The following is a 19,225-nucleotide window of genomic DNA, read 5'->3' as shown; positions in this document are numbered from 1 at the left end:
TTTTCTCAATGACTCAATGATAAACAGCATAATTATTTTTGAAAATAAAAATTATTATGTCACTAAACATAAATATTTGTAGTTTCTAGACAATATAAATCCTGATAGACGGTAAAAAGCCATTTTTCTATAAGGTTTTAAACTCTATGTGTAAAACAAAACTTCCACATATAAATTAAAGCCATTCTTTGGTTCATCCAGCAGCACTAATATCTGCACAAACAATATCACTTTCACCAAACGGTACAATTCAAAGTCCTAACTAAAGCTAGGATATGGCTTTTGTAGTCAAATAGATAAATAAAACAAATGGTTAAAGTGCAACGTTAGTTACTTTGCTTTGAATTAGAGATGATTTCCTGTAGTGAAATCATCTCTAATGATGATTGCATCATCTCTAATGATGATTTCACTACAGTGTCTTTCGTCTTGAACTCATCTAACCTTGTGCCTTCATCTCGCTGGGATGTAGGAACAGGTCATGGTCGGTCAAGCTAATGCTTGTGATTCCTCCAAATATGCCACTTTGCATTTCAGAAGCTCCCCACAAGTAGCTCTGCTAAAAGTACACTGATGGAAGCAACGGCAACCTGCACAGAGCTGATGAGCTGGGCAGCAAGTCAGACACATGAACAGCATAGAACATCTGGTCAGTTTAAAAAGAAATGTTATGGAAATGTAGACTTCATTTCAAAGAAGATCTCAGCAAGGCGGCATTTCTCTATGAGGATGGCCAACTCAATAACAAATGGTAAGCTGACTGGTCTGCAATAGGATGTTACACAAACTTTTCTGCTTAACGCTTGTTTTAGAGAATAAGAATATCACAATTGTCAGATTTCATAATTTCTTGTCTAATCTAATCAGATCATTACAGCAGACACAACCAGTGTCACCTTGTGACAGTGTCACTCTCACATGTGAGGCCTCCTGTTCTTAATCAATACAGAAAAATTAAAAGGGGAATTCGTAGTTCATAGCACCTATTAGCTTTATTCCTTGATAGGAATAAAGATCAGTGTAGGTTAAAGTAATTTAATGTTGTAAATACAATTCTTAATGTCTATTTATTAGGTTTATAAATATGTATAAATAAAAATTTATTAAGGCTAGTAGGCTACCCCCCAGCAATCGGGGCTGTACAACATAACTATATTTATCAAATGATGAAAGAAAAATGTCTATCCTTGTGGTCATTATATAAAATTATAAATTCACTACATTTACAGACATTATTGTAATAATTGGTTAAAGAATTGGTAAAATTTCAGTGAGTAAGGCATTTTTTTAGAGTTTTTCCTTATTTTTTAAGTTGATCAAATATTGTAAAAGAGCTGAAATAATTAATGAAATGTAGAGTACATATGTATTTTTAATAAATGTTCAAAAAGTTCTCGATTCTCACTTGTTGATAATTAGAAAATACATATCTTTGCGGTCACATAAATCAAACAATGTAAAATCCAACCCATCAGTTCTAGTATAGTAATAGCATCTTTCAATGTTTCTCTAAAAAAATCCAACTCATAGAAGTTTCAAAAATATTCATAATAACTGGTTACCACCAGTTATTGTGAATATTATTATCTTAAGTCCATTTTTCACAATTTATTAAATTCTTGAAGACTCATATAAACTTTGTCTTTTTATCCTGAAGTTTAGAGTCCTGCATTGCTTTCACTGAAATCACATGAGGTGGGAATCTTTTCACAGTTGCTGTGGAGAGAATGAAAAATGACAGAGGCCAAAAATGTTTTCAATACATATAAAATGTAGGTATTCCTTTTAGACAGACTTAAAACGATAGGCATTTCCTTTAACGCGTTTCCTGCTCACTTGAAAGTTTTTTATAGTCAAAAATACATTTACATTACCCATGTGAGTCACAAAAACCATTAAAATTATTTTGTGTCATGTCATTTCTTTCCAAAAGCACATTTTCCATTTACATACATAGCATTATCTACAAAGAGAGCCTGAGGGAAGAATGCATTTTTAGGAATTTGTAATTATTCTTCAATTCTGCTTCTTTAATAGAGTAGTACACTCGACCAAACTTCGGGAACACTTTTAAGTTCACCTTGCCATTCATGGCACAGAATCTCAGCGAGCTCGAAGGAAAGATTAAGAGCAGAGTGGAATCATAATAAAGGTGACAGAGGATGCCTCATGGGACGCTTTGCCTCCAGGCGTACAGAAGAAAATCTCCCTTTATAATGCAGTTAAATTATTTCACGCTTGCAAAGCATTTTTTAACTGAAGCTTTAGCTGTGCATACGGAGCTCCTGGTTTAGCCCCAATTAGCAAAAGGAAAATTTGTTGAAAAAACTGTAGAAAAGCTATTGTTTGTCCTCTGAAAACAATCAAACTTACTATTTATTCAAAGATGATTAGAAGTCATGCCATAAGAGTGTGGAGGTGGAAAAGAGTTGTTAGTTAATTGGAGGGTTATGAATAGAACTGTTTGTTTCAATATTAGTAAAAATGTTCAAATGTTTTGGTTGTGGCAACCTAATGACATGTGGAAACTTTTTTTTCCATGAATTTACACTGATCAAAAAAGAAACTACAAGATGTGGCTCTGCATGAGCTGTACATCCCTTGCACAAATACAAATCTATTATCTGAGCATCTACTTGTGTATTGCATGTATTCAAACAGTGTCTTCTTATTTGGAGAGCTCTAACTAAGGCAAACAAAACGCCATGAATGTTTGTGCTGATAGATAAATGCTACACTCCCCACCATTAATCACACTGGCAGTTTCAAATAAGCTGTAGCGTACTGAAGTATGGGGGAAGGCTGTCTTAATGCTCATTTGAAATTCAAAGTGGTTTTCATAAATTATTCAGTTTATTAAAATCATAAGCAACTCTGTTATAATTCCACAAACAAAAATACACATATACCACAACGTGTAACTGTGTGTGAATGCATTTACCTGTGTCAGTGTGCGTGTGTGGGGGTTGCATATGTCTATTACTCACCCCAGCGTCGTCATGGTGACAATAGTGTACCAGAATGAAGCTGGGATGCTGGTGAACTTGCTGGAGCTGGAGCCCTTCTCTGCATAAAACATGACCGTGGCAAAGATGATGATGGCCATGGTGAGTGAGAAGAGGAGGAAGCCCAGCTCCGAAGCGCAGCTCTTGAGTGTATAACCCAGGATCCGCAGGCCTTGCGAGTGGCGGGAGAACTTGAAGATACGAAACACTCGAAACACACGCAGTGTCACGAAGGCGCCGCTGACATCCTCGTTGTTGGTCATCACTAGACCAATATAATATGGCAAGATAGCCACCACGTCGATGATGCTCATCACAGAGCGCATGAAGCGGTAACGACTAGGTGCGGCAAACAAGCGCAACAGATACTCCACGGTGAAAATCATAACACAGGCGGTGTCCATGCAGAAGAACGCAACAGTGTAGCGTTCGCCACATGGCATGTCTTTCTGATTGGCAGTAGCACCACAGGGCACGGTCTCCACCACATTCGTAATGACCGAGACAGCAATGAAGAACCCAGTGACATAGTAAAAGACCAGGGCCATGGTGGAGGTGTGGGGGTTTTCAAAGGCGCGCCACATGGTCTCTCTGAAGTTCATGTTGGGCATCTTCAGGTCCATATTCTCTTCCTGATCATCCTGCAGCCGCTCTAAGTTCTCCCTCTTTCTGTCCTTGTATTCTTCATAGCAGCAGTCACCGATGATCTCAGGTATGATGCCAAAGAAAGTCAGCTCCTCATCATAGGCCGAGATGCACTCGTGACGAGGATAATGGAGCTTTCCCGTTCGGTAAAAGTTGAGAATGCTTCTGAAGGCGTCAGGGTCCCGGTCGAAAAAGTACTCCTTGGTTTCCTCGTTGTAAAAGAAATCTTTCTCAGAACTGCCCAGTAGGGTGTCTGGGTAGCGGTCCAATGTTGTTCTCCAGGTCTGAAAACGACGGCCGCTGACATTGAGGATGATAAGTTCATCTTGTTTCTTGCTGTTGTCTCTTGGCGCGATAGGCATGGGGCAGTTGGCCACAGGCATCCAGCCAATTGCTGCAGCCCTGGCAAAGGGGAGCCACGCTGCTACTCCTGTTGCCATTGTGAAGCAAAGTCTTCCACACCTTCAGACTTAACTGCCCTGAAAATGATCTGGCATCTGAAGAAGAAAACACAAAAAAGGGAATGTGGATAATTAACAGCAACACATTCAGTCTTCAACCAAATGACCAGTGCTGACCATCAAGGTGCTGTGTACCATCATGCCTATTCTACTATGAGTTTCAAAACATTTTTCCTCTCTGTTAAATCTCCTTTCACTTTCAGCAGTCTCTTGTTTAAATATCTGAAAATGTCATCTATACAAAATGCCACCTGAGCTGCTAAAAATGGAAAGAACAGCTAAAGGTGGATGTAAAAGTTTGTGTGAAATGTAAAATCTGATTTCTATGAAAAAAATAAAATGTGCACGAGTTCAACTTAGACCACAATGAATTGGTATGCATGTGAATCAAATGACTCGCCTTTTGTGTCCAAGCCTATGTCGAAAAGGAACAATTAGATGTACAATTTAACCAGCATCAGCGACATTAAGAAACAACTATAAGGCTTCTGTTCTGAGCAGCTTCATTAACTATCCTACGGTGAAAAACAGTGACAGCCAAACCTGTTGAATCTAAATAAGGAGGAAATCTACTTCAGAGTTCTCCATGCGCTGATAACGTTACGCGGTTTTCCCTGTTAGAATTTTAAAGTAGGGGAGAGCGGGGTAAGTTGTCACACGGGTAAGTTGTCACACTGTTCATAACTCCAACACTAGAGGCTCTATCTCAAAAATGAAATAGCCACTTTGTGTGACTTCTTCTTCTATAGTCAACCTCCTGTTCACATGTGGTCAAGACTGCTCTAATCTGAGGTGAGCACATCTTTTTTATTTTTTTGACCTAAAAGGAAAAATAAATCACTTTAAATTTTCTTCAGTACAACTTTGTTATGTATATATGACATTATGTTAAAGGCAGTCAGGCAGGTAAAGATGCAGAACAAATCAATCACAAGTACAGCAAAGGATTTTGACATAAATTACCGCACTGCAATTACTGACAGCGGACTACCAACTCCAGAGGACATCCAGCCATATCCAAAAGCTGGCCGCCGAAAACCATCCAGCAAAGGAAGAAAACGACGCAAATCAGCAATTCTAACCGACACGCCAGTGAAGCAGCAACTAGAAAAAGAAAAGAATAAGGCTGAATCTAGCAAAAAGCTGTTTCAAAAGAGAGGGACGCGAGGGGGGAAAACATCTGGACCTATGAAGAACAACGCAGCTAAAAGAAGAAAAATAATTCAAGAGTCATCATCAGATGATGAAGAGTGCTTCTGCCTTGTCTGTGTGGAGCCATTTTCAAACAGTCGTCCAAAAGAGACCTGGGTAAAATGCGTAAAATGCGTAAAATGCAACAAATGGGCCCATGATGCTTGCACCTCAGGCCAGGCAATTTATGTGTGCCAGAATTGTGACTATGAAGTTGAGTCTGATTAATCAGAAATAAGGCATCTGTTTTGTTCAGAGTATAAACATGTTAAGTAAAGCAAGTTATTTGCAGCATTCCATTCATGGATGATGGATTTATGTGCAAGCCAGAGAACATTTGAGTTTAAAGTTCAAACTAAAGTTTTCTTTCTACTTAATGTTTTGATTAAAATGTGTATTGGATTGAAATAATTGTTTTTTTCCAAATTCTCTTGGCATAATTGTTCAAATTTCCAGTTTTGGTTTGAATTTAACAATTAAAATCAATAATCATAATTAAGTATTTGTGTTCATATTTTAAGATAATCTAGTGTGACAACTTACCTGCCGATGGGGCAAATTGTCACAAGTGCACATTCTCCTTTCAACAGTCTACAACTCCGTAATGAGATAAGATATGAAAATGTAATCAATACATCATATGTGCCCGAGACTTCCGTCTTTCATTTGGTGAAACATTTATTACGTTGTGATGTATGGTGCTCAGTAAAAGTTAGTCAGTGTGAAGAGTGTGACAACTTACCCCGCTCTCCCCTACATAAATTACACAATGACCTGATGACGTTTCTTTACTGACTTGTATTACCTGGTCGAGTATAAGCAAACATCTTGTGTCCGTGCACGTTATACTCAAAACGTGACAAAAAGTGATTCTGAAACGTTCACGCCTTAGAAACACCGCTTTTCGCCTCCAGCGCACGAATCGCACAACTTCCCCAACAAACGCATTTATTCACCTGATAAATGCAAATTTCTAAATTTATATCAGCCCTTCCAAAGATAAGAACTGAATAAAAGGGTCGGCGAAAACAGGAATACTCACAGAAAAGGAGATGGAGTGGAGGAGGGAACAAAATCCCAACTCTTCCAAACCGAGTCCTCAGTTGTAAGTGAGAAAGGATGAGCTCGGATCCATCCAGCGAGCTGAGGCAGCGAGCAACACCTCTCTTCTTCACCTCGGTCGATCGGCAGACTCCCGCACCGAGCAGAGCGAAAAAACTGAAAGCAGCAGAATTAACCGCAAGACTCTGAAGAAACGGTCTGTGTCTGACGGATTCTACATCCTGCCTTCTTTGATTCCCCGTCACTGTTTGAAAAAGTGAAATGTGATGGAGAGGAGACGCACGCTTCCCTTCCTTCACCACAAAGTACAATGTACGACTCGCTCGCTGTGCCAGCTCCGTGTCATCAGTCCTCCTCCCCTCTGCCTCACTTTGCCATCATCTGTGACAGACTTCAACTCACTTGGCACTTCCAGTATGGTGGTGATGCACTGTAAAGCAGAACGTGACGTTGTGATGCAGGAAACTGGACTTGATCAATCAATCAACTTTAAATCCGATTTAAAATTTCAAGTTATGCATTTGTTTACTCATTATTATTTTTATAATCTCAAAATGAAAAATAAACCCTGTTGGCAGACAAGAAACTTCTATTCTTCTTCTATTATTATTATTATTATTATTATTATTAGTAGTAGTAGTAGTAGTAGTAGTAGTAGTAGTAGTAGTAGTAGTATCAATAATTCCCCTTTGCACATGTTTCATGCCATGCAGGCCTAATGTTTTACACCCCGCCTTAACCTGCTTGGTACCCTTGTTAACGTTTGACCTTAACAAGTCCCTCATCTAAATGATCAAATCGTCCTTTCACAAACAAGCAAACAAACAGCTCGGAAGACTTCCTCCAAGCTGAAGAATTATAGAAACTCTGCTTTTGCCTTTTCCTGTGGAGATGAAAAAATAAAACCTTGCCTTACAGTGTCAAAGGTGTGCGCCCTCATCTCCTTTTATGAAGTCAGTTATATTGCCACTTGATGCGTTGGCATGCTGCTGACAGTTTTCTCGTGGACAAAATATTTGACAAAACAGCGCTTGTTTGGAAGGAATTTAAAAATACCTCTGTCTGTGTTGTCTGAAGAAATGTAATATACTTCCCCCCCCCCCCCCCCCCCCCCCCCCCACCCCTTTTTTTTTTTTTTACACAAATCTGCTCGAAGGTATAACGGTTAGATTATTTCTCTGGCATAACTTTCATTTTGGAACTGTTCCTATACCAAATGTCAAGACAAGATTGTCAGCCAGCGGTAATTCATCGATTAAGTGTTTGCTGGGACATGACAGATATTCAGGTTTTTGCACTTTTAAAAAAGGGGAAAAGTTTGCATTAGAAAGCAGGAAGGGTAGCGGGAAGGTGGCAAAAACACATCTAACTTTTACCTCGAATGTTGGAACGTGACTGTTGCTCAAAGCCACTTTAAAGTTTTATTTTAATTTCTTGTTTACTTTCATTTTTTATTTATGGTAGGTGACATTTTGGCATATAACTGCTTGTTAGGGATAGGACAACAACGTGTTTTGAGTTAAAATACAGCTTTTTACTAAATTAAACACACAGAGCTCAGTGTTTGTTTTCAGGTACTACTTTCCATCATGAGTACAGGTGAGACACCCGTGGTGCATATTATGCAGTGATTAACACAGCAGCTAGAGGTCACTTTAAAACATCACCATGTACTCTAGGACGTAATATTAAAAACTGCTGTCTTGTATTTTCATTTAAACGATGTTAAATTACCTTAAAATGCATCGTGGTGTAAAGTAATAAAGTGCTGTTACATACAGTCATGTGAAAAAGACTTTTTACAGGACCCTGTGCAGCCCTTTGAAAGCCTGGGTATACCCCATGATTCAGTAGCTTGTATTGCAGCTAAACTACATTTAGCTGCAATAATTTGAAGTAATAAATTTCAGTATGACTTTAACATGCTTTAACATCATTATGGAGGAATTTTGCCCACTTTTCTTCTAAATGTTGCTTCAGTTCATTAGAGTTTGTGAGCATTTGTTTATGCAAGTCCCACAACAGCATTTTAGGCCAGTTGAGGTCTGGATTTTGACAGGGCCATTGCTGCACCTTGATGCTTTTGCAGCCATTCTGTTGTAGATTTGCTGGTGTGCTTGGGATCATTGTCTTCTTGTATGATCCAAGTTCAGCCAAGCTTTAGTTGCTAGAGAGATTGCCTGACATTTGCCTCCTGAACACTTTGGTAGCCTATACATGGTTAACTGAATGACTCCAAGGTGACTAGGTCCCATGGCTGCAAATCAAGATTCAAATTGTCATCCCTCCACCAGAGTGCTTTGTGCTGATCTGCTCTGTATGTTTTCGTCAAGCTTGGTGCTGCGTATTATGGCAAAACATTTCCACAATGGTCTCATCTTTCTGAAGGACATCTTTTGATTTGTTAAGATGCAACCTCGCAAACCCAAGCTTTATGGCATGCTCTTTTAAGAGAGACAAGGCTTTTATTGGAAACCCTTCCAAACAAGCCATACATATTCAGACTTGTATGGAGCGGTTGGTCCTGGCTCAGCTTCGGCGCCTAATAAGCTCATCACTGGACCCACTTCAGTTTGCCTACCAGCCTGGCATTGGAGCGGATGATGCCGTCATTCACCTCCTACATCGTTCCCTCGCTCACCTGGAGACCGCTGGAAGCACTGTGAGAATCATGTTCTTTGATTTCTCCAGTGCCTTCAACACCATTCTTCCCTCGGTTCTAAAGGACAAGCTGGTGAACTCTGGAGTGGACCATCACCTCACTACCTGGATCCTGGACTACCTCACCGACCGACCACAGTATGTGAGGACTCAGGGCTGTGTGTCGGACAGGGTCGTCTGCAGTACGGGGGCCCCACAGGGAACGGTTCTGGCTCCGTTCCTCTTCACCATCTACACTGCAGACTTCTCCCACAATTCCACCCAGTGCTTCCTGCAGAAGTTCTCTGATGACTCTGCAATAGTCGGCCTCATCACTGATGGGGACGACAAGGAGTACAGAGGACTGACCCAAGATTTTGTGGACTGGTGCCAGCTGAACTACCTCCAGATCAACGCCAGTAAAACCAAGGAACTGGTGGTAGACTTCCGCAGGCACAAGCATTCTCCACTGCAACCACTGAACATCCAAGGTATGGACATTGAGGCTGTGGACAGCTACAGGTACCTTGGTGTTCATCTGAACAATAGACTGGACTGGACTCATAACTCAGACGCCCTCTACAGGAAAGGGCAGAGCAGGCTGTACCTGCTGCGGAGACTCAGGTCGTTTGGAGTGGAGGGCCCACTCCTGAAGAAATTCTATGACTCTGTTGTGGCTTCTGCTATCTTTTATGGCGTGGTCTGCTGGGGCGGCAGCATCTCTGCTGGGGACAGGAAGAGACTGAACAGGGTGATCCGAAGGGCCGGCTCTGTTCTAGGATGCCCTCTGGACCCAGTGGAGGTGGTGAGTGACAGGAGAACGGCGGCTAAGCTGTCATCCCTGATGGACAACATCTCCCACCCCATGCAGCAGACTGTGACAGCACTGAGCAGCTCCTTCAGTGGGAGACTGCGGCACCCACGGTGTGGGACGGAGAGATTTCGCAGGTCTTTCCTCCCCACTGCTGTCAGACTCCATAATAAAGACTTTAACTGATCAAGCACACACATCCATACATATGCAATAATACTAAGTGCAATAATCCTTTCTGTCATCGTTGTATTTTTACTCAGTTGTATATAGTATTTGTATTTGTATTCTATTTTTATCTTATTGTATATTTATTTTATTTTATTCTACTGTATATAGTATTTTATTTTATTCTATTCTGTACAGTTGTGTACTGTATTTATTCTTATTGTATTCTAATTTTTGCCTCATAACTTTTGCACTGTCCACTTCCTGCTGTGACAAAACAAATTTCCCACCTGTGGGACTAATAAAGGTTATCTTATCTTATCTTATCTTATCTTATCTTATCTTGTTCCAGTTGTATTGTTATGAACTTTAAGATCTAACATACTAGCTGAGGCCTGTAGATTCTGAGATGAAGCTCTTTATTTTATTCATTGAATTTCATTCTAGGATACTGGCATACATTAAACACAATGTCGCATTTAGACCACAAACAGTCCATAAAGGAGTGTTTTTGTAATGTAACAGCCTTACTCTTTCATCCATGCTACACTACGTGATTTATAAAGAAACGATATTGGCGTTGCGAAAAACTAAAAGTCAATTACACGTTCTGAATAATGCAATATGCCGAAAGAAATCACCTTAAATTTGTGCCATTTGATGACTCATTTGATGATGAGTGGTAATTTCAAAACACATAATTTGGGCAGACTTAAAATACAAGCAGTAATGCAAAAAGTCCTCAGTAATAATCAAAACAGTGTGATGCAGTTTATTATACCTTAGTGATGCATATTCCTGGAAGAATTTTCTATTAAATCCAGACAACCCAGCTGACACAGAGCAGACTGTCCAGATATTTTTGTTGGTACATAAAAGCAAAGTACCGCATGAACAATTTAGAGTAGTAGCTAGCTAAAATCACAGGACACCTCTCATTATGATTTTTTTTAACACAGTTAATGTGAAAGAAATACAGGGCAGGATTATAATGCAGTAATCCAATTGTTAAATGCTTTTAACTATTGGTCTCTTATACTGTACAAGAGAATAACATTAATATAAAGCAGCACCAAAAACTCCATCCTCTATAATTTTTCCTCAAATAAGCCTTCATCTTCAAACTGTGAGCCAAAGCAGAGAGGGGGTGTCAAAGGAAGCCCTACAGAGCCTCGCCATCAGCTAGGAAGAAGCAGCAATCCCCACTAGCTACTTCTATCTTACACTTTAATCCCAGGCAGCATGGTCTGAACGTATAGACGCCTCAGGGGACTGCTGGGGCTGGACGAGGAAGGCCTTTGAATGGATGGCCTTGTGTGTGGCTGTTGGAGGGGAGAGTCAGAGGGAGAAAATGAAAGGGAGAGAGAGGCTGTGTGGCTTTGGTATTAAGACAGATAGGCTATTGATGGACTCCAGTACATTCAGATATTCAGATCAAGTTCTGCCACATGATGTACAACATCATGCCCAGGATTTAAAATTTTAAGTTGCATGGATTTTTCACACAGGGGTTTGCTTTTGTTTTATCTACCATGTTATGGTGCTGTGGCACATTTGTAAACCAGTTTTCCAATTTTCCTGTATAAATCTGTAAAATTTAGTGTAAACATAGAAGTTTATGCGTTGTATGTTAAGTGATATGCACACCAAGTCAAATAAAATGTAGGTAAATGTGCAGTATTCCAAAATCTATCACTGTTCCCTGCATAACAAAGACAAAAATAAATAAATAAATGAAAACATTCAGCCTAAAAATAAAGACTAATGCAATTGTTATCATTGTCTGCATCAGAATTATATATTAATATATTAAATAATTTGACATACTATTACCTCAATCTGTCAATTGCCTGATGATTTCTCATACTCTTTACTGTGACACGTTCAAAGCTTTTGGGTGCCATCTGAACTTTAGAGAATACATTTACTAGCAATTTTTCACAGTACTTTACATTAACTAGTGACAGTAGAGACTTTCAAATATTCACCAAAATATAGGATAGCGGGAAAATGTCGTTTAAAATTAATTGTGTGGATATTTTTTTGACAAAATTGCATTTTTGGCAATGTGCTCTTTTTTTCATTGATAAAATTGTAACAGCATATTAAGGTTTAGTTTAATCTTTGTAATTAGATTAAAAAAATACAGGTGCATTCAGACTATATGCGTCATACGTTCCAATCTTTCACAATGACTGGGAAATATCTTAAATAGTTAATTGCCCATAAGGCTGAGTTTTGAAGGTTTTTCTCATGTCACTGTCCTTCACCTGGGGCAATGCTTGCTGAGTGCATGAGAGATATTTGTATGTCATTTAGTCTTTTTATAGCCCTTTATAAAACAGAAAAAACAATCTCTACAAGGGTACCACATTTATTTGGATTGATTTAAACTTGAGTGTGTGTGTGTGTGTGTGTGTGTGTGTGTGTGTGTGTGTGTGTGTGTGTGTGTGTGTGTGTGTGTGTGTGTGTGTGTGTGTGTGTGTGGCACAGTTGTTGGTGACAGATGAGCTGTTCTGAGCATTTCAGAACCTGCTAATCAGCTGCATTTTTCCCCACACAACAGAGAACGTTCTAAAAAAGAGAAAATATCCAGTGAGCATTCACTCTGTGTGGGAAAATGTGTTGTTGATGCCAGAGGTCAGAGGAGAATGGCCAGAATGCTTTAAATTGATAGGGAGTTAACAGAAACTCATTAGAACCAAGAAATACAGAAGAGCATCTCCAAATGCAGAAGAGCATCTCATCTCTAAATGCAGAAGAGCATCTCTAAATGCTAAACATATCAAACTTGAGGCAGATGGGCTACAGCACAGGTGCCACTCATCTCAGTTAAGAACAGGAAACTCTGGATAGAATTTACACAGATTCACTAAAACGGGATAGCAGAAGATTGGAGAAATGTTGTTTGGTCTAATAAGCTTCAATTCAATTCAGATGGTAGGATCAGAATTTGTCAGAAACGACATCAAAGCATGGATCCATTCTGCCCTGTATCAGTGGTTCAGGCTGCTGGTAGGTATGATGTTGTGCGGGTTATTTTCTTCACACACTTTGGGGCCATTAATACCAACTGAGCATCATTTAAACACCACAGCCTATCTGAGTATTATTACTAACCATGTCCATCCATTTTTGACTGTGTCCCCATCGTCTCATGGCTGCTTCCAGCCAGATAAGGCACTGTTCCACATCATCTCCGGCTGGTTTCTCGAACATGGAATGAGTTCACTATACTCAAATGGCCTCCATTCACTAGAGCTCAGTGCAAAGAGCACCTTTTGGGATGTGGTGGAATCGGAGATCACGGATGTGAAGCCAACAGATCTGCAGCAAATATGTGATGTTATCATATCAATATGAACCAAAATCTGAGAGGAATGTTTCCAGCACTTTCTGAATCTATGCAATGATCCAACTCATCCAACTCAGTACTAGCAAGGTGTACCTATAGTGGGCAGTGAGTTAGTTTCAGGTTTGCATGGACATTTTTTTTCTCTGTACTTCAACTGCTGTATTAGTCCACAAGGAAATAAAAATAATTCAAGGTCTCAAACACATATGAAGTATTATGTGTGCAGAAGTCGGCTGAGACGATGGTCACGCTTGCTTTAACATACTAGAACTCTGACTTCACCTTCACGGTCAGAATACACTTGAATAAATGAAATGATTAACAATGTCATCTTCATTTAAAATGAACTATTATCACCTTACAGCCATTCTCACTGATTGTTGGTTAATAACTTATGTTTAGGAATAAAAAAAAAGAATCATTAACATAAATAAACAGGTGGTAATTATGTTGCGTTTGAATCCAGAGAATCCAAACTGCTTAAATGAAATTATTTAATATAAAAAGTGTGACAGAACATTTTTATTCATTGCTGCAGTGATCCGAAGCTCACAACAGCATTTGAGCTTTTATCTGGACTTTTTTTTTTTTTTTTTTAACTAGCACAGCCTACAGCTTTTTCAGTTTTTTTGATTCTCTTTCACAGACATCATCAGTGAGAATTTTACTGCCTAAAAGGCTCAAAAACATTTATGATCTGAAAGAAATGAAAAGGAAGAAGTTACAGGACTTGTAAACATAAAGCGGCTATGTCACACGTTCCCTTTAAGAACTGGTGAAGATCAAAGCAGAAAAGGGGAAAGAAGCACAAGCAACACAACTCCAGGTCAATGCAATTTTGCTAATATGTTGCAGACGTATGAATATATTTAATTATATTACTATACTTGCATTGTAGATATGTATTTGCCTTTATAGCATATTTAATATTTTGTGTATAAGCCCAGCGAATGCACATGGAGATTAACTGTTAGCAAAATCTAGTGCAAGGCAACTTTTCTCTTGTGAGATCAATATTTTAGTGGATGGTTCCTGACAAATAATGAATAAAACTAAAACTATTCACATTAGCTTCATGAAGTGATGATACATTAGTGTTGTGTTGATAGGCTGCTAAGAACTCTATCAAAGGGAAAAAATTGATTAATGCATGATTGAAGCATCAAGGATAATTGATTTTATTTTTAAAAGGGATTATTTGCATCCATTTACTTTGTGATGCCATGATGAAAACCAATAACATGATATTTTCATAGTTTACTCTGCACCATCTCACACGGCACAGCTCATATACATAATATCCCTCGATATATGACCCATGATGATTGCAAATGATTTCATTTGGACTTTCTGCCAAGCCTCAGTCCAATGAATATTAATCATGAGTACAAATGTTGTAAATATAGTGGTTTTAATGTCCCTCTTTATTTGGTAAAACCCTTTCTACAGCAATTACTACAGCCATTTAACATTCATTACTGCAAGATGCATGGTACTGTTATTCAAGATACATGCAGTGGAAATTCAAAATGGAATAAAGGCAGATATTTCTTCCTTGTTGAAGTAAAGAAACCCTTTTTAATAGCTGTTAGAAAAAGAGATACAATAGGTTGAAAGGGGGATTGAAAAAAGGTAGCAGTCAAGAAAAGGAAATAAAGGCAATGAAGTGGACATGGCCCAAAGGTGTTTTCTGATCAGTTTCAATGCATGAACAACTGGAGAAGCAGAGCAAGAAGGTAAAACATGTAGAAAAGATAGTGAAATCGTGACTATGCCAAATACAAAGATTGCATTTACAAAGGAGAGAAAGCAGCTCAGATAATCAGTTTGCTACAGAGCCAAAAAAAGAGAACAAAAAACAATGTGGGTGTGGATTAATAAATTCACAGGGACCCCAGTAGCCTTGATTGTACTTGAGTAGTCATCTTATGACTCACTTACAAAACATCAAAGCCCACCCCTCATTATCCAAAACATAAAGCCACACTACAGAGTAACAAGCATGTGAATCCCGTTCATCCAGCCTACTGCAGGGATGCAAAGAAAATGCACAATCTGAAAAGACTCATCAACTGCAGTGTTGACCAACATCTTAGGACCGGCTGCTGTGTAGCAGCTGCTCATGAAAGCCCACCACTTAGAGAGAAATGATTTTGACTCTGGGAACCTCTTAAGCTTTGAGCAGCAGAGCAAATAAACACCACACAAAAATCCTGCGTGAAATTCATAACAGCCAATAGTGCACGCACAAAACAGATTCAAATCAGGTGGGGGTGGGATGAGGAATTCAAATGTAAACGCAGTACCCCGCCATAAGGATGAAATGGTGAATAGAAAGCTTTGTGGCAGAGTGTTAAAGCTTGTTTGTCAACAGCAAATGGACCCAGAAAATGCAGGTGTGTTAAAGTAACAGACAATTTAAGCAATTAGACACTAAAGCATTGATGGTAGTCGACTCTAATGGTGATGCAAATGATCCTTTCTGAAGGTTGTTTGTTTATGACATACTTCTGTGGATATTTAGTGGTAAATTTTACATTTGCATTCACCCATGTTTTTAAATTATATACAGCCTATGGAAAACCCATCAGCAGCAGGGCTGACACAGACCCATCTATTGATGCTGTAACTGTCACATGAATAACTCCAACCCACCATTTAAAGGACAAAGCCAACTTTGCAATCTGAAAGCAAATGTGTGAAGATGCAGAGCACTGCGTGTTTATGTGGTGAAAAAGCCCCAGCAAAGGAGACAAAACCTTGTACTGTACAATAGAGAAAATTAAGAGGAGATATAGTGATTCTACCATTATATTTCATTGCCCTTCAGAAAATCGCAACGTTATCGTAGTTCAGTGCTTTAATTAAAACTCTAATGAGCACACTGGATGGTCCAAGAACTCCAAGGCTGATTTATGAATTACATAAAAGTTATAAATTACACAGAGTAATGAATATTTTCAATTAAAGCAGTCCTGGCTGACAAAAATCATCAGCCTCAGTGCGTTCAAATGTGACAAACCTCACTCTCTGAAAGTTTAGCGTGATTTCATGTGAGAGGCACAAGAATTTTCTAATTCTTGTCTTGTATTACAGCAACATGTATGCCCACACACACGCACATAAAAACGTGCTGATAGATGAAAATGCTAAAACAGTAGGATCTTATAGCCCAACCTCCTGTTGGGTTACTAATCGTCTGCATCATAATAATATGTACCAGTTCCTCAAAAACATCAAAGCACTAAGCATTATGACTTTAAATCTCACTTTTCAAAAATGTGCTAAAATACTCAAAAATGTTGATATTAGTGTTTGAATTAGACTTAAATGCAAAATAGCAGATTATTATGTATCTACACGTTTGACACACACTGACAAACATCAGCATGTGTGCAAGATTTCATAGTTTTCTAATAGTTTTAACTATTTCACTCAATTCCACAGACGTGAACCTCATGGTGGCTCACCAGAATAAATCAGAGGAAAAAATGGATGCAAGTTTCATATTTCATGTGAATTAACCTGCATCAAAGCAGTGAGCTGACTGGTCAAGAGACCAACATTATGTTCCCTTATTGTTCAGTCATACTAGCTTAAAAATAAGTGACTGCAATCACCTTGCAACTAGTTGCCTGGTGGTCGGACTCAGACTGACTGCAAATATACAATACAATGTATTACAACAGCATTAGATAAAATCCTATGCAAACCTCTGCAACGGCTTCCAAATATGTCAAAAAATATATAAATATAAAAATATAAAAAGTTGCATAAAACACAAAAATATAAAAAACATACAAAAATTCTAACAGAAATTCTGCACATTTTCACATTCTGCAGGAAATCACGGCACAATGCATTCACCTAAAAAATGCACTGTTCCCAGCAGTCTTTAGTGCAGTCATGACCTTTGAATAAAGAATATTTTTAAATCTTTTTGTCTGTGTTTTAATTGCTCTGAAACATCTGCCCGAGGGCAGCAGTTCAAATCAAAAGTGTCTAACTTGAGAAAGGTCTTTTATTATTATTATTTTTTTTTTTTTTTGAGGCAGCAGGAACTGTAAGTTCTTTTGTGTAGTTACTGGGAACGGGCTGAATTCATTTTTTTCTCATCTAATCGATAACCAGTTCCTAGATTTTGATTGCCATCCAATTTACAAATGGATACAATGCCAACATGTTGCAATTGATCTGAGTTAGACTGCACCGATGTGCACTACTCACTTGCATTGCATGTCTGTGCAGTAGGGGATTGAACTACCTTGGTACTTCATGCTGTCTATATTCCTACATAAAAGCAAGGTTGCCAAGTCTTTACTGTCATTGTGCAGCAAATACGTCACTTTTCATGGAGGAATTTGGGGATTGATGTTTCATCTTAACGGGTGTCTGGATGGACTGGATGGACTGGATGGACTGGAGTATACTGATTTAATGTGAGGGTGAGAAGACACATGGCTTAAACTAATCACAGTAGACAAAACCAGGGAAGCAAAACCAAACACCATAAACACAAGAAGAGGGGCTGACAAAATAAAACAGGAAGTAACAAAACATGAGAACAACCATACTGGGGGAAATTAGCAACTGAATACAGGAAACACAGGAAAGGCCAAGAATAAAAAAACAGGAGACTGTAGCATAAAGCTAGGCTGGTAAGAAATGTTGTATTGCTAGATTCTGCATTGTTGATACAGAAAAAAAGAGAGTGGTTGTTACCTTGATTTATGGCAAGTTTCTGACCTCTCCATAAACAGCTGTGTCTCGAATGTGAACAGGGACCGCTATCAGCTACTTGCAACCTAAAAAAGAAATTGTAGAAAAGCACAGCAACACTAACTTTTGTACTTTCTGAAACTGTCCTTACATCAAAAGGACCATCGCCGACTGAAAGTTCAAAATAAAAAGTGTGTGTTTGAAGCAGATAGAGAAAAAAAGAATGAAAGAACGCGAAAATCAAAGAAAGCGATACACTAGCGCCAGTGTTTGAACACTCTGACCAATCAGGCATGGGTCAGTGGCCATATACTCACAATGAAAAGGAAGGTATGATGTTGTGATGACATTTGGATGATATTTTCACAGACCGAGTTAATTTTAGCATGAAAGCTGCATGAATGCTCTGAACTTAATCAGCTTTAAAAGTCAAACACATAAACAACTAAAATGTATTACTTTGATGAGGGCAGTGTCGAGTTCAAATATTATCCTCTTCTCTAAAACAGCGAGCGTGGTTACTTTCCTGTCATTATCGAGTCATTTATTTAACACGGTACCAGACTATTTCGTAAAAGACTTTATTCTGTGAAACACTTACTGAGGATACATTGCTGTAATTTTACAAGATGATTTATAAATACACATTTTAATTCACACTTTACTAGAAATATGCAGCATTTTTTGCAACTGCACAAAAAATACATTTGAAACTCACTTTACACTACTTTGTCCATGGATATTTTACCTTCCATGACTTCCCAGTACTGACTTGATGATATTACACCCAATTTGCATTGGCTATTATTATACCTCATTTATAAAAGCTCTGTCACTAACCTTATTCTGGAGCATTAATTTCCAACTCAATTAGATTAGAGTGAAGTATGACCGAGTACTTAAAATTTTGAGACTGCTGGATTCATTTTTGGCTGTGTCCATTTTTCTTCCTTGCATGGAATGTGCAATATGGGGGAAATACCTTATCTAAATACCAACATCCCTTTGTCATTGATGCTTAAAATTAAATGTTTTAAAGCCTTGTGATGTCCTTCTGTTACTATTGTGTTCTGATTTATTTTAACTCAGTTCAGATCTTTTGGGTAAAAAACAAAACAACAAAAAAACAACAACATTTTCTCTCATTTGGCTGTCATCTTGGACTTTT

The 19,225-nt window shown here is 38.6% G+C and overlaps 1 protein-coding gene across 3 annotated transcripts in view; it reads right to left on the bottom strand.

The window, feature by feature from the left end:
- LOC101464867 (A-type voltage-gated potassium channel KCND3) overlaps positions 1 to 6,700 on the bottom strand; it is a 98,873-nt gene extending 92,173 nt beyond the window's left edge. For all 3 annotated transcript variants that reach the window (XM_004547658.3, XM_004547659.3, XM_004547660.3), the window contains exons 1-2: positions 6,345 to 6,700; positions 2,988 to 4,147 (exon numbers count right to left, since the gene is read on the bottom strand). In XM_004547658.3, coding sequence (XP_004547715.1) covers positions 2,988 to 4,090 — 1,103 coding nt within the window. In that variant the 5' untranslated portion in view covers positions 4,091 to 4,147; positions 6,345 to 6,700. The remainder of the gene's footprint in view (positions 1 to 2,987; positions 4,148 to 6,344) is intronic.
- Between the last annotated feature and the right edge of the window lie 12,525 nt (positions 6,701 to 19,225).

Source organism: Maylandia zebra, linkage group LG5 (assembly GCF_041146795.1).
Source record: "Maylandia zebra isolate NMK-2024a linkage group LG5, Mzebra_GT3a, whole genome shotgun sequence".
Taxonomy (NCBI): Eukaryota; Metazoa; Chordata; class Actinopteri; order Cichliformes; family Cichlidae; genus Maylandia; species Maylandia zebra.
The sequence above is the reverse complement of the archived record's forward strand: the minus strand, read 5'-3'. Positions and strand labels throughout refer to the sequence as shown.